At 38.5% G+C, this 24,329-nt stretch overlaps 1 protein-coding gene across 1 annotated transcript in view; it reads left to right on the top strand.

The window, feature by feature from the left end:
• The window catches only part of LOC127412503 (cAMP and cAMP-inhibited cGMP 3',5'-cyclic phosphodiesterase 10A-like), a 127,092-nt gene that overhangs the window by 95,432 nt on the left and 7,331 nt on the right, over positions 1–24,329 (top strand). Inside the window, 12 exon segments of the mRNA XM_051648961.1 lie at positions 1,633–1,684; positions 2,764–2,906; positions 5,442–5,534; positions 6,979–7,165; positions 9,169–9,311; positions 10,525–10,608; positions 11,350–11,500; positions 11,603–11,758; positions 17,176–17,348; positions 17,700–17,811; positions 17,964–18,044; positions 18,809–18,897. Of these exon segments, the coding sequence (XP_051504921.1) occupies positions 1,633–1,684; positions 2,764–2,906; positions 5,442–5,534; positions 6,979–7,165; positions 9,169–9,311; positions 10,525–10,608; positions 11,350–11,500; positions 11,603–11,758; positions 17,176–17,348; positions 17,700–17,811; positions 17,964–18,044; positions 18,809–18,897 (1,464 nt within the window).

Genomic DNA, 24,329 nt, shown 5'->3' with positions numbered 1-24,329 from the left:
AGGAGGACGCCCTTGGCGACAAGCAGATAGGGTGCGGGGTCTTGAGCCGCACCAGGGTAGGATGTGTTGAATAGCCTGCTTCACCGCCGAGAACTGCTGGGCAAAGTCCTCGATGGTGTCGCCGAACAGGCCAACCTGGGAAATGGGGGCATCAAGGAACCGCGCCTTGTCAGCCTGTCTCATCTCGAACAGGTTGAGCCAAAGGTGGCGCTCCTGGACCACCAGGGTGTACATCTCCTGCCCGAGAGTCCGCTCCGTGACCTTTGTCGCCCGGAGAGCGAGGTCGGTCGCCGAGCGCAGTTCCTGCATCAATCCCGGGTCAGAACTACCCTCGTGCAGCTCTTTTAGTGCCTTGGCTTGGTGTAACTGCAGGAGAGCCATGGTGTGCAGGGCGGAGGCAGCTTGTCCAGTGGCACTGTAGGCCTTAGCCGTCAGAGATGATGAAAACCTACAGGCCCTGGATGGGAGCTTCGGGTGCCCGTGCCAGGTGGCGGCACTCTGCGGGCACAAGTACACCACGAGCGCCTTATCCATCTGGGGGATCACCAAATACCCCCTGGCCGACCCACCATCGAGGGTAGTGAGAGCAGGGGAGCTGAAAGACCGGGATCGGGTAGTAAAAGGTGCCCCCCACGATCTCGTCAGCTCCTCATGCACCTCCGGGAAGAAAGAGACCGGGACATGTAAGACAGCGATCGTAGCCGTCAGAAACGGAGAGATAACGACCGCAACCAGGAATAATACACAAACGGAAGGGCATCTTTAAAAAGACGTTCCGTGAGTGCCACTCTTTCAGTTGTTAGGAAATATACTCTTTTGAAATATACTCTCTTTTTTTTTTTTTCTGCCGAAGCAGGGGTGTTCTCTGCACACCATGGGTGCAGAGGGGGAGAAGCCGCTGAAATGCATCGTAGATCCAGCAGTTTGAGGTGAATATTGGGAGGGATTGAATTCAGTGCACTGAATGCAACCGCTCGGCTCCGAAGAGAAAATCTAAATGAGTGGTTGCGATCCTTTTATACCCGTATGTTCGGGGGAGTGGCATGCAAATTCCACTCGCCAATTCCCATTGGCCTTTTTTCAAAATCAGAGGTGTTTGGGGCTCCCAAGAGCGACCCCCAAGTGTCACTGCATCGACACAACGTCGAGTGAGTGACAGATAGGGAACGCCAAAGTATACTTCACGCGTCCACGTTGCGGATCGCTCCGCACACAGTATGTGTGATGCAAATTGTGTCATCAGCACAGCCATGTGGCTTGACCGTGCGCCGCCTAGATTTTCGATTCGGAACACGCAAAAATGAAGTACAGTATACCTGGGCCTTAAGGGGGTTCATTGTCTTGAAAATAATGTCACGATGCAAAAAGTATAAATGGTCCTAAAGTAGGCTTCATTTTCTTTATGCACAATTTAAAATGTAATAATGCGATAAAAAAAAAGTTTATTGTTTTTTGGGAGACGTGATCATATTGAATTATTTCAATATTAATTGACGATCTACAGTCCATGTGATATACTTTAAAATAAAATCTTTAAATAAAATGCCTTCATTTGTTTTTACAGTGGTCTGTGTTTCATATGGTTGCCTGTTTAAAATGACAGCTCTTTCTCTGCTTTTCATTTTTAAACAGAACGTACTTTGACAACATAGTGGCAATAGATTCTCTACTTGAACATATCATGGTGAGTATGTTTTCTTCTCTCAGTCGGGTCACATGCTCGGTCATGAGGACGAACATTCTGTTCTTCTGTTGCTCATCTGTGTCACCATCAATGCTAAAGAAATTTGTGCTATGAAAGACCTTCTCTTATTTATTTGCCCTGCTCTGTAATACCACCCACTAGTCTCCGCTCACCCCATCAGCCTTGGGCTTGTTGTAAAAGTTATTTTTCTTATTTATGCACATGTTTGTGTTTCATATATCTCTCTCACACACACAAGCACAAATATTACTACAGTCCAAGTATCAGATCACTAGCCCCCTTGTGTCTGCATTTCCTCCTTTCTGCTCAGCGAACCAGCACAGGAAGTGATGTAAGCAGGTCAGGGAGAGGACAGGCACTCTAGAATAGAATCTGTCAAAGCTCTAGTCGTTCCTCTCAGAAGAGGGATCACTGATTCATTCTCGATTTTCCAAGTACAGACCTCAAAAACATTTTTTTTCATAAAGCAGAAGGTTTTCTCGGAGGGGATGAGACACAACGGGCCACAACGCTGTGAAATTCAGAGGGAAGAACAAGTTCCTCAATATAAACCCGTAGTGGTAGACCAATATGGGTTTTTCAATTGCAGACACCAATACAGATATCTAGAGAGCAGGATGCTGATATACATGACCAGTGAAACGTTTGGACACATCTACTCATTACCAGTGCCAAGTAGATTACTTCTGAAATGGATACAACATAATTGTAATCAGTAACGTATTTATTAATTTATACTTGTTTACAAAACTAATTTCAAGCATTTAAGCATCATAAGGCTTTTAAAAGATATAGAAATGCAATCAAGTGTGTCCAAACCTTTCAATGTAAGTGTATATAATGCAATTGAAGGAGAGCAGATGAGATGCAAACTTTATTTACACAGTAATTACTCTAATTTATAATTGGCCTGGCTGATATATTGTTCTATCACTATAAATGTGCCTACAGCACTGGCATAGTAATATTGTTACTATTATAAAGTGAATTCTTCAATAAACTGTACATATGTGCTGTGGGAAAATGACATTAAGGAAATGCATGTGTTTACTTTTCAGATATATGCAAAAAACCTGGTTAATGCGGACAGATGTGCGCTCTTCCAGGTAGATCACAATAACAAAGAGCTGTACTCTGATCTGTTTGATATTGGGGAGGAGAACGAAGGGAAGCCTGTCTTTAGGAAAACCAAAGAAATTAGGTAAGCACCCACAATTCCTCTTTTTGATTCTGAAATCTTTGTAAACTTCAAGAAATTGAAGTGTGATTTAAAAAAAAAAAAAAAGGAATGTAAACATTTAGAGGTACATAAAGCACCTGGGTTCAGTCTTTTTCACTAACCATCCGCAAACCAAATGCAAAAGCAATCAGCACCGAAATTGCGCCGCGTCTTCAGTATTTACATTAAGTAATTTTCATCCCATTCCGAGCAAACATGCCTCCTTTATACAGTATGTAAATAAGGCTTATTATAGATTGTGTTCATTCACAAAACTACATGCAATTTGCCAGGCGTGATTTACATTGTGCTGTTATCACTGAAAAAAATGAGATGCTTGTGTACATTTTCTGTCGATTATGGCAGCAGTAATCAAACTAAAAAATGATCAAATCATTGATCGCCAAAGACAGAGAAGAGTGTTATAGCTTGGCATACATTCAGATGCACAGTGTAGTAAAGCACACTTTCGGCATGTTAAAGAGAGGATTCAGGTTCAGATTTAGGTCTGGATCACAGTAGTGGAGTGATGCTGTACACAGTGTGTCAGATCACGGTGGTCTATGGCATCCTCTGCTATAAAGCGCTCAGAATCAGCCCCCAAGATCGGAATTGTGCCATGCTAATTGTGTTCAGCACAGATTTAGTGGGCAGGATTGCACCATTGCCTGATCTGCATAATTCCTTTAGTGAATGGGGCGCTAAACCAGCACAGACAGCGTGTGCAAATACGCAGGCCTAATTCATTCTTAGTGAATTTCACCCTAAGGGTCATGCTGGCTACGCCATATACAGCTGGTTTGCTGTTATCAGGCTGCTCGCTTCTATGTCCTTTGAAGAGTAATGAATCAGAAATATTCTCTTTATCAAAGACTACAAGAAACTAGCAGAACTTGGAGGTGAATCTCACAAAACCTGTCAACTTTGTTTAGTTCATATTTCACAAATCAAAAGAGAGAAATAAGAAAATATAGTTTGCATAAACAAAATGAAGCCTATTTTTGGACCATTCAGATTTTTTACATTGTGACATTATTTTCATGGGGCTGTGTTTCCCGATAACAATGGATCTTAGCTCTTAAGAGCGTTCTCTATGAGCAAAGTTATGAACATTCTTTCCTTTTTCATGTGCATTTCCCCAAACTGCACTTATAGGCATAGTTCACCCAAAAATAACACATTATTTATTCACCCTCATGTCATCCCCGATGTATACGACTTTCTTTCTTCTGCCGAACACAAATGAAGATTTTTAGAAGAAAATCTCACCTCTGTGGGTCCATATAATGCAAGTGAACGGTGGCCAAAACTTTGAATCTCCAAAAAGCACTTAAAGATTCCATACGACTCCAGTGGTTAAATCCATGTCTTCTGAAGTGATTTGATAAGTGTGGATGAGGGAAAAAAAAAAAATCAATATTTAAGTCCTTTTTACTATAAATTCCCCTCCATGACCAGCAGGTGGCGATATGCACAAAAAAATGTGAATCGGCAAAAACAGAAGAAGAAGAATGTGAAAGTGAAAGTGGAGATTGATAGTAAAACATGACTTAAATATTGATCTGTTTCTCACCCACACTTATCATATCGCTTCTGAAGATATAGATTAAACCTCTGGAGTCTTTGTGTTTTTGGAGCATCAAAAATTTGTCCACCGTTTACTTGCATTGTATGGACCTACAGAGCTGTAATATTCTTCTAAAAATCTTTGTATGTGTTCTGCAGTAGAAAGAAAGTCACACATCTGGGATGGCATGAGGGTGAGTAAATGATGAGAGAATTTTCATTTTTGGGTGAACTATACCTTCAACACAAACACTCAACGATGCACTATAAGTCGCTGTCCAGAAGTGAAGTGCTGAAATGTGTATAGTGTCGCTCATCATTGTGATTTCATAATAGCTTGGCACATAACATTATAAATACATGTGATATTCTCTTAAATAATCAAACTAATTAACTAAATAATTGAACCTATATTTTTGTAAATATTTTGTGCAGTACAATCTATTATTTTGACACAATCTCTGCTTTGTTCATCATATGTGTGTTTGCAATGTTCGTTTGTTTATACAAATTCATCCTAGGGTCATTGCATTCTATTTGAATATAAATAAACAAAATATAAATTTAAGTATCATGGTCACATTGTATATAACTGCATAAAGTGTAAGAATCTTAACATTAACTGTATGAAATTGTATGAAGTGTAATTTCACATTTGTTCTGCAGGTGTCTGCATAGGTCTGTGTCCTAACGAAGCTCTTAAGTGCTTTATGATTATTCCAGAGCACTCATAGATCTGTGAAGATTTATAAGTAATACTTAAGTTACGATGCTTTTGGAAAACATCCTGCATTTCTAAAATGATTTGTATGATCATTTCTGTGATCTACTTAGGCTTAGATGCTTTTGGGAAACAAGGCCCAGGACATGTTTTTGTGAATTTAAATAATGAACATATCAAAGCAAGCACAGTTCATACCTTGGTAGCTAACCTTTAACACCCATCTGCAGGTTTTCCATAGAGAAAGGAATAGCCGGTCAGGTTGCACGAACGGGAGAAGTTTTGAATATTCCGGATGCCTATGCAGACCCACGTTTCAACAGGTAATGAAGATTTTCCATGTTTATCACTTGAGATTTCTTTAAGCAACCAAGTTACACAACAAACTAAGTAGTTATGGCTTGATGATTGACTAAAGCAACATAATACACAATTTTGCAGTGCATCACATGAGGAGTCAGCTTTTCTTTTTCTTTTTTCTTTTTTCTTTTTTTATCCCCCTTTCTCCCCAATTTGGAATGCCCAATTCCCACTACTAAGTAGGTCCTCATGGTGGTGCGGTTACTCACCTCAATCCGGGTGGTGGAGGACAAGTCTGAGTTGCCTCTGCTTCTGAGACAGTAAATCCACGCATCTTATCACGTGGTTCGTTGTGCATGACACCGCGGAGACTCACAGCATGTGGAGGCTCATGCTACTCTCCGTGATCCACGCACAACTTACCACACGCCCCATTGAGAGCGAGAACCATTAATCACGACCATGAGGAGGTGTGACTCTACCCTCCCTAGCAACCGGGCCAATTTGGTTGCTTAGGAGACCTGGCTAGAGTCACTCAGCACACCTTGGATTCAAACTCGCGTCTCCAGGGGTGGTAGTCAGCGTCAATACTCGTTGAGACACCCAGCCGAGGAGTCAGCTTTTTATTAATTAGTCATCTTACAATTACAGTACCATAGAAATTATACAAGTTTTGTCTATGATTATTTATTTACAGGATGAATCTCACAAAGCCTATCAAGAACATGTGTTGCAAAAATAATACAATTCCATTTTGCCTGACAAGGAAGCTTTTTTGTGTACCATTAAGATTTTGTGCATTGTGACTTTATTTTAATGAAAATTAAGCACACCTCCAACCAAATTCTCATTACCATAATACAACAGAATCTCAGTCTTATTACTGTATTGCGAAAAAATAATGCTGTATTATTTTAATTGTACAGCATTTAAATATTATGGTAGTGTAAATACAGCCTTTTTAATTTTTGCTGATGTTGATAAAAACTAGTAATGTAATGAGAATCACCATTGAGCAAAATAGGAATTGCAAACAACCCAAAAGTAGAACATCCAGATGCATTACGGGAATGATAATTGAAGGGGAAAAGAGTTTGATTGTCATGAAAATAATGTCACAATGCAAAAAATCACAATAGAGGTCTTGGGGTGAGATGACCTATGACCTAGACATGTTTTTGTGAGATTCGCCCAGCCGATGCATGATACAGTATAAGTGTATCGATGAGTTGGACATATGGACACACACACAGTAGTCTGTGTTAAAGTGGACATGTCAGATAAAAGGGGCTTGTGGTTAATCTGGAATAAGGTGATTGTATTAAACCCAGATGAGCCAGTATTAGAAATCCTTGTGTGTTTAACTCAATCACATACAAGCACTATGGGTGTTTGCCTCTGTGTGTGTTTGTGTGTGTGTGTGTGTGTGTGTGTGCCTTTCTCTGTTGTCTGTTCCGCTTTTCACAGAGAAGTAGATCTCTACACTGGCTACACAACACGCAACATCCTGTGCATGCCCATCGTCAGCCGTGGGACTGTGATTGGTGTTGTACAAATGGTGAACAAGATGGGAGGAAGTGCCTTCACTAAAACTGATGAGAACAACTTTAAGATGTTTGCTGTCTTCTGTGCTTTGGCCTTACACTGTGCAAATGTAAGTGCACAAATAACAATGAACCATGAGCTTTTTATTCTGCCTTAGTTTTTCTCAGCGTTTTGAAATGTTGCCTTCTGCAAGCGAACCGAAGTGTGGCTTAAAAGTCAAAATATTTAAGCCACACTTAGGGAACCAAATGATTGAGGTCACTGTAAAGGGAAAATCACCTTTTTACCTTTACTAGTTCATTTATAATGGTCAGAAGAATTTTTAAAGGATAAATATTTGATGTAATACACTGATGAGCCAAAACATTATGAAGCGAATGATGTTGATCATCTCCTAACAAGGCCACATGTCAAAGTCTGGGTAGATTAGATGATAAGCGAACAATCAGCTCTCATAGTCAACGTGTTGAATGCAGGAGAAATGTGCAGGAGTAAAGACCTGAGCAACTTTGACAAGGGCCAAATTGTTATGGCCAGACAACAAGGCTTGTGGGGTGCTCCCAGTCAGCAGTGGTGAGTACCTACCGACAGTGGTCCGAGGAGGGACAAACCACAAACCGGCGACAGGGTGTTGGGTGCCCTTGGCTCAATGATGAGCAAGGGCAACAAAGGCTAACCTGTTTGGTCCGAACCGTCAGAAGCTCAACTGTGGCACAGAAACTTTTAATGATGGTTACTGGAGGATTGTGTGACAACACACAGTGCATCACACCGTGCTGCGTATGGGGCTTCGTATCCGCAGACCAGTCAGAGTGCCCATGATGACCCCTGTCCACAGTCCGCCTGGTCCGACGAGTCCTGTTTTCTTTAACATCACGTGGACGGCCATGTACATGTGAGCCGTTTACCTTGGGAAGTGATGGCACCAGGATGCACTATGGTAAGACAACAAGTAGGTGGAGGGAGTGTGATGCTCTGGGCAATCTTCTGCTGGGAAACCCTGGGTCCGGCCATTCATGTGAACGTCAATTTGACACGTGCCGCCTACCTAAACATATTTTCAGACCAGGCACACCCCTTTATGGCAATGGTATTCCCTGATTCTCTGATCCTCTTTCAAAAGGATAATGCGCCCTGTCACACTGCACACATTGTTCGAGAATGGTTTGAGGAACATGATGAAGAGTTGAAGGTCTTGCCCTGGCCTCCAAATTCCCCAGATCTCAATCCGATTGAACATCTGTGGGATGTGCTGGACCAACAAGTCTGATCCAAGGCGGCTCCACCTCGCAACTTACAGGACTTGAAGGATCTGCTGCTAATGTCTTGGTGCCAGATTCCACAGGACACCTTCAGGGGTCTTGTGGAGTCCATGCCTTGGCATGTCGGCACTGTTATGGTGGCACGTGGAGGACCAACAGCATATTAGGCATAATGGTCATAATGTTTTGGCTCATCTTTGTATATGTAGTAATAGTAATAAATAATACATAATACAGTAGTAATATTCCATATAAGTAGTTTTGGATGAATTAAAGCATTTGACACTGCTGAAAATTCTTGAAATTTCATGCCAATGACTCTATTGAAAATCAATAAAATATCTGTAGCCAACAATATACCACAACCAACAATTAGAACTCCTTGAGAATGGGAAGTTTAGAAAATTCAGTGTCCCTCTGCCCTTTGTGGGGTCTTACTCTTCACGCACAAGAGTTGCATCACATAGCAGCTTTTAAAAGTATTGAGGCATGTTAATATTTCAAGACCATGAGTGCTCTGCTGTCATCCAGTTATTGGATTTATATTTAGACAGAATTCACACTCCTCATGCTTTACCTGTGATTTATTTACACTGATTTATTTGCTGAACATTTAAGAATTTTATAACCACAATTGCTAAGTTGCCACCAATTTATGATTAATGCCGATTAGATAGACAGACAGACAGATAGACAAAAAAGAACCATAATTTTGTTCTTAAACATAGAGACATAGCTGTTTTATCTCTCAATCAGATGATTGTTATTTTCAGAGGACGAAAGCATTTTGCATGTATGTTTTGCATCTGTGTAGACACATGTTTGTATGTGTATGTTTGTGTGTGTATAGATGTATCACCGGATAAGACATTCAGAGTGCATTTACCGGGTGACAATGGAGAAGCTTTCATACCACAGTATCTGCACGTCAGAGGAGTTGAAGACCCTCACGCAGCTCTCGCTCCCTTCAGCCATATACAAAGAGATTGAAATGTGAGTCTGCACTCTCACTTCTGCACAATGCCTTTCACTAGGGCTTTTACTTAATAGTTACTTACTAAATTATTTTAAAATGAAGAGTTCATGGGCGAGGAATGTAACGGGTTTAATACAAGTTAAGCTCAATCGACAGCATTTGTGGCATGATGTTGATTACAAAATATTATTTTGAATTTGTTTTTTTTGTTTTTTTTTTAAGAAAAAAGAATTGAGGTTATAGTAAAACATTTACTAATGAAGTGAATGTGTCCAGTCCATAAACATTGAAATACACATTGTTTTAAAAGTATAGCCACAAGACGTTAACATCAGACCTGTTAACGTAATTTTAGTATGATGAAATTACTTACTAACCTTATCTGTGTTAAGTTATATCCAATATTACAACTTTGCCATAACACTGGTAAACCCTGTAAGAAATGTTATCACACTAAAATCATGTTAACATGTATAATGCTGTTATAATTGAGCTTAATTTGTATTGAACCTGGAACATCCCTTTAATAGCAGTAAAATAACCAATATACAAATGTTATTATTAATAATAATTAAAAAAAATAAAATGTTGGTAAACATTATTAATAATAATATTAATAAAAATATTGATACGTTAATTATTCAAATGTTGCTAAACATTATTATTATTAATTATTAATAATATTTGTATTTATTTAATTAACATTGATATCTTTCATCATATTGCTGTTGCCACTGTTTAAAAAAACAAAAACAAAAAAACAATTGTTTTATTGTAAAACAGAAGGTTTCAACTCTAAATTATGATTGGATGAGCTGCATTTTTGCATGAGAAGCTGTTGTACAAATGAATTTATATTGATGCACCAAGTTGATATGTACTGTATGTAAATATTGATTGTACATTTGTGTCTTTTATCATATTTCTGTTGCCACTATTTTATAAAGGCTGTGTGTTACAGTTATTTGACCACAGTTAAGGGTGTTTTAACAACACTGAAATGCACAGTGTCACTGGCATATTACTTTATTGTATCACAGATGTGTGAAGTTTTTAATAGCATATTTTCCTGTTCAAAAATGTTTTTATTTTTTTAGTTGGCGTGCGGACATGATATACGAGTACAGTTGTAATCAGGATGTATCAGGAGTACTTTTCTAGCACAAGTTTCAAAATGAGACACTCTTCAGATTTGAATTGCAAACAAACTGTTTGATATTTGTGTCTCAGGTTTCACTTTGACATTGCCCCTTTTGAAGAACTTTGGCCTGCAATATTTGTGTACATGGTTCACAGTTCTTGTGGGAAAACCAGGTAAGAAAGATTTCTGTGAGCAGCTTAAAGAGATAATTTACCCAAAAATTATAATTCTGTCATTAATTACTCAGCTCATGTCATTCAAAACCCCTTTGGTTGTTGTTTTCAAATAAAACACAAAAGGAGAATTTTCGAAGAGTCTTCAAACAGCTCTTTTCCATACAAGAACATTTTGTAGTGACCACGGCTGTCAAGCTTCAAAAAGAACAAAAAAGCAACAGAAAATCAACATAAGAGAATTATAAAAGTAGTCCATATGACGTTTGGATTATATTGCATGTGTTCTGAAACCCTACCATAGATTTGTGTGAAGGACAGACCAAAGTCTTTGGTGGAGGGGAAGATTTTCAGCAAATAGCAACTCAAATTTCAGTCTGTTGTTCACACAAACCTGTCGTATGTCTTTAGAAAATTTGGAATATAGCACGCCACATGTTGTATGGAGTACTTTTATGATAATTGTATTTTATTTCTTTTTTTGCCCTGTTTTTTTTATTTTTATTTTTATTTTATTTTTTTATGGAAAAGGGCTTCATAAAGTTTCTTCAATATTTCTCCTTTGTGTTGCTTGGGAAAAATTAAAGCATGCGAGTTTGGATCATGACAGATTTTTGTATTTTGGACAAACTATCCCTTTAACAGTGTATTTAATCAAAATGGATCCTGAAACAGGAAGAGAAATGAGGTAAAGGTGTACAATCTTATTCTTTCTTAACACGCTCTCTTTGTAAATTAAAGCTTTGAGCTGGAGAAACTGTGTCGCTTCACTATGTCAGTGCGGAAAAATTACAGACGAGTTCCATACCACAACTGGAAACACGCCTTGACGGTGGCACATTGTATGTATGTCATTCTGCAAAAGACCTCTGGGATTTTCACAGAGCTTGAGGTTGGTAGCTCATTCTTATCACTGCAGCAGTTTACCATAAATATTGCTTACTGTACTTGCTTGTTCTGCTTGCTTCTCTTTGACATCACAATGCTCACACAGAGGAAAGGGTTGTTGATTGCCTGCTTATGTCATGATTTGGACCACCGTGGCTACAGTAACAGTTACCTGCAGAAGTTTGATCATCCGCTGGCCGCCCTGTATTCCACATCCACAATGGAACAGCATCATTTTTCCCAGACAGTGTCCATCCTGCAGGTAAATAAAGCTCTTACACTTCACTCCAATTTAGTATCAGCTTAGTAGTAATGCTTTAGATTAATTGTTCCCTTTGTTAAGGGTCACTAATGACTAATAAGACATTTACAAATGCATTATAAATCAGTTATATGCAGTAATAACAACATGCCTAAAAACCGCAACCGTCATCCAATACTTGCCAAATAGTGAGCATTTTAACTTGTATTATAAGTACTTAAGTAATAAACTTATTCACACTTCATAATTCATCATTCATGTACCAAACTAGACTATAATAGTTAAATTAAAATTAGGGATTATGTCATTTAGCTACAGTCCGCTTTGTTTGATTAATTACTGCAAGGTCTTGACTCACTTGTGTTGTCAGTTTCCTTGTCACATTGATGTCAAAAGAATGGTGCTACTCCCAGTGCTGCCCCAACTTAACTAGTCCTAGTTACCTAAAGTCCTCTGCAAAAACACCTTTCAGGTCTTTATTCTCGTTCACAGCAAATATAATATAATAAAGCATATTATAAAACAATGGTGTCCAATTTACATTAAGGTACATTTTCGTAGGTTACCAATGATGAATAAGTGTTATTAAGCATTTATAACATATGAGGTCAACTGTCTCACTATTTGGCAAGTGAGCCACGCAAATGAAATTTGTCCTTTTTACTCATTTTGTTTAAAATTGCATATCAGTGATTTATAATGCAATTGTACATTAATTATTAGTTATTAATGAATCCCTCTATAACCCCTTAACAAAGGGAATATTAACGTAAACTGCCAATCAGCTCGCTCACATATGATATGTCAAGCCAATCGACTCACAGGTGTGTAAACTGATGGGTCCTTTGATGTGTAATTGCATAGCCAATCAACTTAGTGTACTCTCTCTTTGCCTAACATTTACATTTGCTCAGTTTGCAAATAAGCTGGTTCACTGCAGCGAGCTGCGAGAATTTTTTTCTCAGAAAATGCTTTTGCTTAGGTGGTTGCTGGGGCTTATTCTGCTATCTGCTTGCACGGTAAGGTCTGCTTTTGGCTATGACATATAGAAGCGTGTCTTTAACATGGTAAGCTGTAGCCCAATCTGGCCTGGCACACATTGCTATTTTAGGTCATTAGTTTAAATAAATTCACACACAGCTAGGCTAAGTCACTAGTTAAATAAGCTCTGGTCTTTCCAGGTCCAGGTACACATTATGAGTCTGGTCAGATAGCCCAGACACACATAGAGATTCAGTTCATTAGCGTTATGCCATGCAGCTAGCAGGCCAAGGCACACCTAGCTAACATACATGCTCTTTGGAGCACTAGCAGTACACAAGTCTTGGTGGTAGATCTGCTTGTTTGGGCATTTGTGTTTTCTGTTGTGCATTTATGCAGCTTCCCTGCTTTGTAGGGGGATTGTATTTATATCTAATTGTGCAGCAGCATGTCATACATGCTAACTCAGTATGTATGTGTATTTTTTAGCAGTATCAAGTCTCTGTACTTGCTCTCCAGCAGCAGCAGCGTAGCAGGTCTAACATGCCAAGACCAGTATCCTATCAATATGTCATAACCACATTAACATGCTGAATCTTTCAGACAGTTGTTATGACTGAACTATATATACAGTGCATCCGGAAAGTATTCACAGCGCTTCACTTTTTCCACATTTTGTTATGTTACAGCCTTATTCCAAAATGGATTAAATTAATTATTTTCCTCAAAATTCTACAAACAATACCCCATAATGACAATGTGAAAGAAGTTTGTTTGAAATCTTTGCAAATTTATTAAAAATAAAAAATAAAAAAAAATCACATGTACATAAGTATTCACAGCCTTTGCTCAATACTTTGTTGAAGCACCTTTGGCACCAATTACAGCCTCAAGTCTTTTTGAGTATGATGCTACAAGCTTGGCACACCTATTTTTGGGCAGTTTCTTCCATTCTTCTTTGCAGGACCTCTCAAGCTCCATCAGGTTGGATGGTGAGCGTCGGTGCACAGCCATTTTCAGATCTCTCCAGAGATGTTCAGTCGGGTTCAAGTCTGGGATCTGGCTGGGCCACTCAAGGACATTCACAGAGTTGTCCCGTAGCCACTCCTTTGTTATCTTGGCTGTGTGCTTAGGGTTGTTGTCCTGTTGGAAGATGAACCTTCGACCCAGTCTGAGGTCCAGAGTGCTCTGGAGCAGGTTTTCATCAAGGATGTCTCTGTACATTGCTGCATTCATCTTTCCCTTGATCCTGACTAGTCTCCCAGTTCTTGCCACTGAAAAACATCCCCACAGCATGATGCTGCCAACACCATGCTTCACTGTAGGGATGGTATTGGCCAGGTGATGAGCGGTGCCTGGTTTCCTCCAGACATGATGCTTGCCATTCAGGCCAAAGAGTTCAATCTTTGTTTCATTAGACCAGAGAATTTTGTTTCTCATGGTCTGAGAGTCCTTCAGTTGCCTTTTGGCAAACTCCAGGCGGGCTATCATGTGCCTTTTACTGAGGAGTGGCTTCCATCTGGCCACTCTACCATACAGGCCTGATTGGTGGAGTGCTGCAGAGATGGTTGTTCTTCTGGAAGGTTCTCCTCTCTTCACAGAGAAACGCTGGAGCTCTGTCAGAGTGACCATCGGGTTCTTGGTCACCTCCCTGACTAAGGCCCTTCTCCCCCGTTCACTCAGTTTGGCCGGGCGGCCAGCTCTAGGAAGAGTCCTGGTGGTTCCAAACTTCTTCCATTCTTGCCTCGATAAAATCCTGTTTCGGAGGTCTACAGACAATTCCTTGTACTTCATGGCTTGGTTTGTGCTCTGACATGCACTGTTAACTGTGGGACCTTATATAGACAGGTGTGTGCCTTTCCAAATCATGTCCAATCAACTGAATTTACCACAGGTGGACTCCAATCAAGTTGTAGAAACATCTCAAGGATGATCAGTGGAAACAGGATGCACCTGAGCTCAATTTTGAGCGTCATGGCAAAGGCTGTGAATACTTATGTACATGTGATTTTTTTTTTCTTCGTTTTTTATTTTTAATAAATTTGCAAAGATTTCAAACGAACTTCTTTCACATTGTCATTATGGGGTATTGTTTGTAGAATTTTGAGGAAAATAATGAATTTAATCCATTTTGGAATAAGGCTGTAACATAACAAAATGTGGAAAAAGTGAAGCGCTGTGAATACTTTCCGGATGCACTGTATATATATATATATATATATATATATATATATATATATATATATATATATATATATATATATATATTCTCTTTTTTCTTTTTTATTTAATTTTTAAATTCTAATTTCCATATTTAAAGGAATAGTTTGCTCAAAAATTTAAATTCTGTCATTGTTTACTCCTAGCCTAATGTTGTTTCAGACTCAAATTCTGTATCAGAAGAACACCAAAATAGACATTTTTGAATAATCTTCACATAATTATGCAGCTCTTTCCATACAAAGGCAGTTCATATTGACTGTGGATGTCAAGTTTCAAAAAGAAAAAAAGAAATAAAATAAAACACACACCCTAAGAGTGTCCTAAATGTAGTCTATGCAACTTGTGCACTGTATTTAAAGTCTTCTGAAGCCATAAACTGTAGCTTAGTGTGAGGAAAAGACAGAAACTTTCATTGTTATTTACTGATAATCTGATCGCACAGCTTGAATTCTGTATGCGAATGTGAGCTAGATGCGAGCTTCAGTGGAGGGTAAGATTATCAGTAAATAATGTCTTAAATTTCATTTTTGGGTGAACTATTCCTTTAAGAAATCTTTCATGTCAAGTCATTTTTATTTGTATAGCGTTTTTCACAACACACATAGTTTCAAAGCAGCTTTACAGAAAATCATGCATTAACAAAAAAATTAAAACTGTAATATCTATAAAGTCTTAGAGTGACCATTGTGTAGTTTGATTAAATATGATTGTAAATTGTGTAAATAATTTAATAATTAAATAATAATTGTATTTAGAACCCTTGTGAGCAAGCTGAAGGCGACTGTGGCAAGGAACACAAAACTCCATAAGATGTTGGTTAATGGAGAAAAATAACATTGGGAGAAACCAGGCTCACTGTCGGGGCCAGTTCCCCTCTGGCTAAACATGAATATAATGCCTATATTAATTATTTAGGTGCAGTGCAAGTCATGGTTTAAGATTAGTAAACTAAGTAAGTGTTAAGGGCTAGTGTTTAAACAAAGATTTTGTAAGAACTATAAGATTAATGACTAATTTCTTTTAAGACCATGCTGGATTAACTGCAGAAGTTCACATAGATGCATTGTCCTTTGTTAGTTGGCTGATGAAGGCTTTTGTTGGCAATTAATTGATAGTCTATGTATTCAATTTCAAGAGTGTAGTCCATCAATAGACTAAGATGATGCAGGCAGAGATCAATGAGGTGCATCGCAGTTCAAACGGCAGGTCATTTCATTGAGGTTCGGTGGGGTCCATCCTAAGTCCAAGGTTCAGGCAGTGGCATATGAAGTATCTGATGTCTTACAGTTGGAGTTGGCATCAGTTCATCCTCTGAAGTCCATCGTAAACGAATGAAGTTATGTCTGGCTAGCACCGGCTGTAGTTTGTCGTCATCACTCAGAGACACATAGCAGTGGAGTCATAGATCATGATAGATGTTTCTGGTTCCGGCAGACCTAACTAAAGCAGCCTAATTGTCAGTTGATGGATAAATTAGGTCTATACCTGGCTAAATAGATGTGTTTTTAGTCTAGACTTAAACTGAGTGAGTGTGTCTGCATCCCGAACAGTGTTAGGGGGACTATTCCATAGTTTAGGAGCCAAATAGGAAAAGGATGTACCTCCTTTCGTGAATTTTGATATTCTAGGAACTATTAACAAGCCAGAATTTTGTGATCATAATAAATGTGATGGAATATAGGTCAGAAGGTCACTGAAGTACTGTGGAGCTAGACCATTCAAAGCTTTGTACGTAGTTAACAAAATTGTAAAATTAATACGAAATTTAACAGATAGCCAATGTAACGACAGTAAAATAGGGCTAATATTATTATATTTCTTGGGTCTAGTCAGCACTCTGGCTGCTGCATTTTGAACCAATTGAAGTTTATTTATTGAACTTGCTGGACATCCTCCCAGTAATGCATTACAATAATCTAGTCTTGAAGTCATGAATGCATGAATTAGTTTTTCAGTGTCAGCAAAGTGAGCATGTGTTGTATGTTGGCAATATTTCTTAGGTGGAAGTTCTTTGCTGTAGAAGACAACGTAACAGTACATCCATCAAGAGAATTATATTTTAGCATTTTATTTTTAGAGGTTTTTGGTCCAATAATTAGTACGTCTGTTTCTGTTTAGCTCATGCCCTTCGGCTTTGCTTCCTCTCTCTAGCGTAGCCAGATGCCCCAAAAGTGGAGCTTTTGCTTTTTTATTGATCTGTTTTTTTCCCATAGCTGGAAGGGCACAATATTTTCTCCAACCTGACTTCCAGTGAGTATGAGCAGGTGTTGGAGATCATAAGGAAGGCCATCATTGCCACAGATCTCGCTCTGTATTTTGGCAACCGTAAACAACTGGCTGAAATGCTGGCCACAGGGGCACTGGACCTGAACAACCGTGCTCACAGGTCAGAGGTCATATTCCTCCTCCGTCATCTTAATTACAGTTCCTCAAAATGTCATCTCAAATTAAAAAAAAAAAAAAAAAAAAAAATGTTGTTGTTATTATGTTACATGCTTAATCCCATTGTGGGACAGCATCCCATTGTGCTCTGTAGTATACTGCACATTTTGCCAAATGTAGTAGGCTATCTGGGTATTCCATGTATGGTATAAAGAAAATGTGCATAGGATTCACATTATGCATGCTATATACTGCAGAAATAGTAAGAGTATTAGGGTAGTATGCAGTTCTAAACATTGTCTGCACTGCGTCTGCACCTTTTGATTGATTGCTGATTGTTATTTGTCCACCACAGGGACCGTGTGTTTGGTCTGATGATGACTGCCTGTGACCTCTGCTCTGTTACCAAACTATGGCCAGTCACACGACTCACAGCCAATGACATCTATGCTGAGTTTTGGGCTGAGGTAATAACTGTTTTGCCTATTTGTAATAAAAATATTGCAAATGTTGTTCAAATGATCATACAGATCAGTTTAGTTGCAGTATTGTATGTCAGTAGCAGTTGATAAGGACACAGTGAGTGAATTGATTCTTGCTGTTGTGTGTATAATGATAGGGGGACGAAATGAAGAAGACTGGAATGCAGCCCATCCCTATGATGGACAGGGATAAGAAGGATGAAGTTCCCCAGGGTCAGGTACATGAGGACTGTCTGTCATATTACAAGATTCTTACAAGCTGACCTGTAAAACATTAATCAGTAATAATAAAGCTAGTGAGCTACTGTCTACATAGGTAGCTATCTTCTATCCTCCAACTTGCAGCAAATTCGCCACTGATAACTTTCACATGCAAATGAGCTTTGCGGCAAACTTGTGGCAAACTGTCCATTGTTGCCAAAGGTTTGCCAGAGGTTCACCACTACCGGCAAAGAGCTGCAAACGTCTGGCAAACATCTGCGGCAAATCAAAAGCTCATTTGCATTTGAAAATAACGAGCGGCAAGTTTGCGGTTAGTTTAGCTTTTTTTGTAAGGGTTGACTAACACTAATAGAGGTGATTCTAATAATAGAGACCCTTTTCACTGACTGTAATGACATATCTAAATCTAACTTTTTTGTTTTGTTTTTAATGTACATGTATATGACTGCAGTTTTTGTTGGCATTGATTATAAAACTAGTTATCGCTGCTGTAACAGTGAATTTGGCATCTTTCTCTCTCTTCTGTCTGCCGTAATTTACCTCTCTCTATTTTTCTCCTCTTTTGGAAAGTTGTGGAAATGTAATAGTGTATTTTTTTCTTCCAATTTACATCTGTACACCAGTAGCAAAGTTTTCAATGTGAAAAAGGTCCTTAGATTCTAATGTTTGCATGTTGCTATGCAAACATGCTAAATGTGATATCTTATGTTGTCTCTCTGTCTTTAGTTGTACCTTAGTCATGTTTTACTCATGTTTTCAGGTGGGGTTTTACAATGCGGTGGCTCTTCCCTGTTATACAACCCTGTCAGAGTTGTTTCCTCCCTCCATTCCTCTACTTACTGCCTGCAGGTCAGTCACATAAAGTACTCAGTACTCAAGTTAAGTTTGACTGCATGAATGTTCCTATGCTGTGGCATGATGCACTGTCAGTGAACACATTAAGGGGCCGTTTACACAACAACGTTTTCAACTAAAAACAGAAAACTTTTTATGCGTTTTGGCTGTTCATTTACACGACAACGGCATTTTGGGGCCTGAAAACGCAAACTTTTGAAAACGGGTTTCAAAGTGCACGTTTTTGAAAACGATGACGTTATCGTCTCCGTGTAAACATACAAAAATGCGAATTTGTGAAAACCATGACGTCATGCGCACGCGTATTACGTGTTATATAAAGAATAATGGATTGATAGGCATCAATTTGAGATGTATAATTATAAGTATGAATACTGGTGTCTGTGCAAGTAACAATCAACAATTTATTCATTTGGAGTGTTTTGTATGGAGTGTGAACATTGTACAGTAGGCAGAACCTGCAATTTGAAAATCTTGAAATTAATGTATGGATTCAGATGGGGGAAATTTATTTGTATTTTAAATGTTATTTATTTATTTACTTAATTTTATTTGATGTACATTTACCCTGCAATTCATTCACCCACCGCTTATGTATATAGCCTGTAGACAGAGATGTGATGCCATGTACAGTATTCAATGATATGCTTAGAATATGAAAACATGAGGCACTGAAAATGCATGTTAGATCCAGTGTACACAAGTCCTCTCTCTCCGTCAGAAGATATCCATATATCAGAGGTCTCTCTGATATCCAAAACCAGTCAACATCAACAGCTTACGTAAACTTACTCTCCTACCAGCCCAAGAGTCAGCAGGGGTAATACAGAAGGAGGCAGGAGATGAAGTGATGGTAAAAATGAGCAGTTTATTGAATAATCTTGAGATTTCAGTCTATAGGCATGCGCGCGAGTACTTCAAAACAACGCGCGAGACATTCAAAACTACAATGGCGGACTACAGGACTATGTTTGTGCTGCTCAAGATTTTGAGTTTATTGATGCTTCTCCAGCAAAGTAATTGTAGTAATAAAGCAGCCTCATCTTCTGTGCAGACAAAATTGCTCGATTCTTTCACCATCTTCATTGTTTGTATTCACCACTCTGTTGAAGAATGCTTATGTGCGCAGGCGCGTAGTGTTTCTTTACAAAGTGACAACAACTACTGGCCTGGCATGCATAAATACAGCGTTTTTAGTTGTTTTCGCAGATCCATGTGAACGGGGATCGTTTTGACAACGTTGTCGTCTGTACATGAAACTTTTCCGTTTTTAGTACATCGTTGTTGTGTAAATGTACCCTAAGTGAGGAGTATCTTTGTCCCTTTAGCACTTTTATTCAAGCATGTTTATGGAAAACAGGATAGAGGCCAATATTTTTTAGGGTTTGGTATCGCCAACCACCTCACACGATAGGATCACTAAACATATGTCATGATTCAATACATTGCAAAGGCATCACGTTTTCATATTTGAATCGCGGTAGAAACTGCGCTTAACACGTGAGAGATACCCAGCGTGTCCGCGAGAGAAAGAGTGAATCTGGTTCAATCGTTCTCAGAGTTTGTGATTATTTTATCCACCTGCTTCTTTACTTTTGAACAGTAGGACATTATATGAATACAAGTATATGAATACAAATATCGATACAGGGATCTAAAGTATCTATACAGTATTGTGAGAAAAGGTTTTGCAGTACGATTGATTCAGCACTGCCATAATATTTATGAATCTATTTGACAAAATCTGATTGAATGAGCCGTGTTTGAAGTGACCGCACATCAGTTAAATACTATGTTATTGTGCCAAGTTGCTATGTTGCTTGGCAACTGTAAACGGTGTACTGATTAATTATTAATTAATACATGTACACATGAGTTCGCATGTTCTCCCCATGTTCTTGTGGGTTTCCTCCAGGTGCTCCAGTTTCCCCCACAGTCCAAAAAACATGCAGGTTAAGTGAATTGACAAATCTAAATTGCCTATAGGTGAGAGTGTGAATGTGTATGTCTGTGTGTGTTAGCCCCTGTGATGGACTGGACACTTGTCCAGGGTGTTTCCCTGCATTCGGCCCGAGACAGCTGGGATAGGCTCCAGCACTACCCGTGACCCTACACAGCACAAGCGGCATTAGAATATGGATGGATGGATGGATGCACATATATTACCTTTAATATAATATATTGATATTTTTCTTAGGGCTGTCAATTGATACAATTTTTTTAACCCAATTAATTACATGATATGCTGATAAATGAATCAAATTAATTACAATTAATCACATATATCTATATTTTGCTCGAACTGCTCGAACATTTGCCAGTCTCGTTGACCTTGAACCATGAGGAATGCAAACACAGTTGACAGCGCAGCTGAAATGCCATGTCACTGAGTCAGCACCAGGTTTTCAAGCCATAATCTGTGGGCAGAGGGCCCAGATGCTCCATAGCCCTGGTCATTGTTAGATCAGAGAGGGACCAATAAATGGCCAATAAAATCAGCTCTGCTAATTGAAAGGGAGAGTCTAATAGAAAACTATTTTCATCCTCTCTTATTGGCTTGCATGTTGCATAAATGGACAGGCCTAAAAACAACTAGGACAAATTAAGAATGACCAATATTTTTCTTCCCTGTCTGGGTCAGACCGCCCTGACAGTATTGCTTTTATATAGTGCAACAGTCCGGTTCCGGAAGAAAAAAACATTCATTTACTCCATAGAGAAATTAATTTTTAACGGTAATGTATAAACCTTTCAGCATAGACCTACCATGGGCTCTGAGGTTGTTAAACGATGATTTATGCATCTGTAGAAACTACAAGCCACAACTGTGATTTTAACTTCATTAAAAGAAATGGCTGAATTGTTGATATCAAAAACTTGAATTTCTAGTGAATAACTACACCCATAATCCGGAAGAGAGATCCACCTGTATCCCTCCTGTCAGACCCCCTACACTTTTAAACTACTTATATATTTTGCATATATCTGAATGTAATATTGTTTTTATACTTCCAATCATCGACTGTATGTCAGTAGTTTTATATTGTACTGTAGTTTTTGATGATTATGGCATTTGCAATACTTAACTGCAAGTATTGGTATACCTTTGTATTTTATTTTTTCAGATTAATTTCAAATGATCTTTTTTATAAGTATCATTTATTATTATTAGTCATTACATTTACAGGAAAAACAAATTACAGTATCATGTAACGATGTCCAGACACTTAGTTTGGGGTTTTGTTTTACTTCATTATTATTCATAATATGATTATTTAAACTGTTCTGTTGCTTGCAAACTTGACTAACTGCTTTTTTAATAATGTGAAAAGCAATTTGCAATTTATGTATATTCTGTGATTCATACATTGTATGTAATTCATACCTCCATACATATGTATTTTTTTGTGTTCAGTTTGTACAATGTTTGTAGGATAGATTTACTTGCCTTTTCAATGAAATACAGGAAATAATTTTTTTCCTAATCTGATTAATTGATTATCAAAAAAGTTGTTAGTTGCAGCCCTAGTCATTTTCGGGGCGATATGCACAGACATAGGGGAGACCGGGACTAGTTGTGACACAGAGAAGGTGTCACAAGGGCTATATCTTAGTTACAGTGTTGGGTAAGTTTTTCAAAAAGTAATCCATTACAGATTGTAATTGTAACCTCTAGCAGAGGTTTAGTATGTTGATTTCAAACACGTACTTCAAACAAAACTCTTAAATAAGAAAATGTTTGTGAATTCTATCCATCAAAGTAAATTTTAACTATCATCATATTTTTGTTAAAGCTCTTTGGTAAACAAGTGAACATAATCAAAACACACTTGGATACATTCGGGTAAGGTTCGACTATGTTATGAAGGCAGATTTTCACCAAAAGGTTTAAATGTGTTCTTAGGACAAAGGTACTTTTCATGAAAGTCAGGTCTGGGCATGTTGTCACATTTTTATCAAGACAGGGATGTTTTAAATATCAGAAATGTATACAGTTTATCAATAACTGTTGGCAATAATGTTTTGATATTTTTTAATGTTACCTTTTCAACTTTAGTTGGCCTCAAACATTCATATGAAACCTGTTCTACTGATTTAAGGGCAGGTTCCATTGTGGATAACTTACCCCATACAGTTGTCACAAAAGGTCAACATGTGATTAATATTCTTTTTTTCTGGGCTAGAATATATATATATATATATATATATATATATATATATATATATATATATATATACACACACACAGTTGAAGTCAGAAGTTTACATACACCTTAGCCTAATACATTTGAACTCAGTTTTTCACAATTCCTGACATTTAATTGTAGAAATCAATCCCTATCTTAGGTCAGTTAGGATCAGTTCTTTATTTTAAGAATGTAAAATGTCAAAATAATAGTAGAGAGAATGATTTATTTCAGCTTTTATTTCTTTCATCACATTCTCAGTGGGTCAGAAGTTTACATACACTGTGTTAGTCTTTGATAGCATTGCCTTTAAATTGTTTAACTTTGGTCAAACATTTTGGGTAGCCTTCCACAAGCTTCTCACAATAAGTTGCTGGAATTTTGACCCATTCCTCCAGACAGAACTGGTGTAACTGAGTCAGGTTTGTAGGCCTCCTTGCTTGCACACGCTTTTTCAGTTCTGCCCACAAATTTTCTATCGGACTGAGGTCAGGGCTTTGTGATAGCCACTCCAATACTTTGACTTTGTTGTTCTTAAGCCATTTTGCCACAACTTTGGAGGACCCATTTTCGACCGAGCTTTAACTTCCTGGCTGATGTCTTGAGATGTTGCTTCAATATGTCCACATAATTCTCCTTCCTCATGATGCCATCTACTTTGTGAAGTGCACCAGTCCCTCCTGCAGCAAAGCACCCCCACAACATGATGCTGCCACCCCCATGCTTCACAGTTGGGATGGTGTTCTTCGGCTTTCAAGCCTCACCCTTTTTCCTCCAAACATAACGATGATCATTATGGCCAAACAGTTAAAAAAATTTTCAGTAGACCAGAAGGCATTTCTCCAAAAAGTAAGATCTTTGTCCCCATGTGCACTTGCAAACTGTAGTCTGGCTTTTTTATGGCGGTTTTGGAGCAGTGGCTTCTTCCTTGCTGAGCAGCCTTTCAGGTTATGTTGATATAGGACTCGTTTTACTGTGGATATAGATACTTGTCTACCTGTTTCCTCCAGCATCTTCACAAGGTCCTTTGCTGTTGTTCTGGGATTGATTTGCATTTTTTGCTCCAAACTATGTTCATCTCTTGGAGACAGAATGCATCTCTTTCTTGAGTGGTATGATGGCTGCATGGTGCCATGGTGTTTATACTTGCGTACTGTTGTTTGTACAGATGAACGTGGTGCCTTCTGGCATTTGGAAATTGCTCCCAAGGACGAACCAGACTTGTGGAGGTCCACAATT

Source organism: Myxocyprinus asiaticus, chromosome 21, assembly GCF_019703515.2.
Source record: "Myxocyprinus asiaticus isolate MX2 ecotype Aquarium Trade chromosome 21, UBuf_Myxa_2, whole genome shotgun sequence".
NCBI classification, from domain to species: domain Eukaryota; kingdom Metazoa; phylum Chordata; class Actinopteri; order Cypriniformes; family Catostomidae; genus Myxocyprinus; species Myxocyprinus asiaticus.
This window is presented reverse-complemented; position numbering and strand designations above follow the sequence as displayed.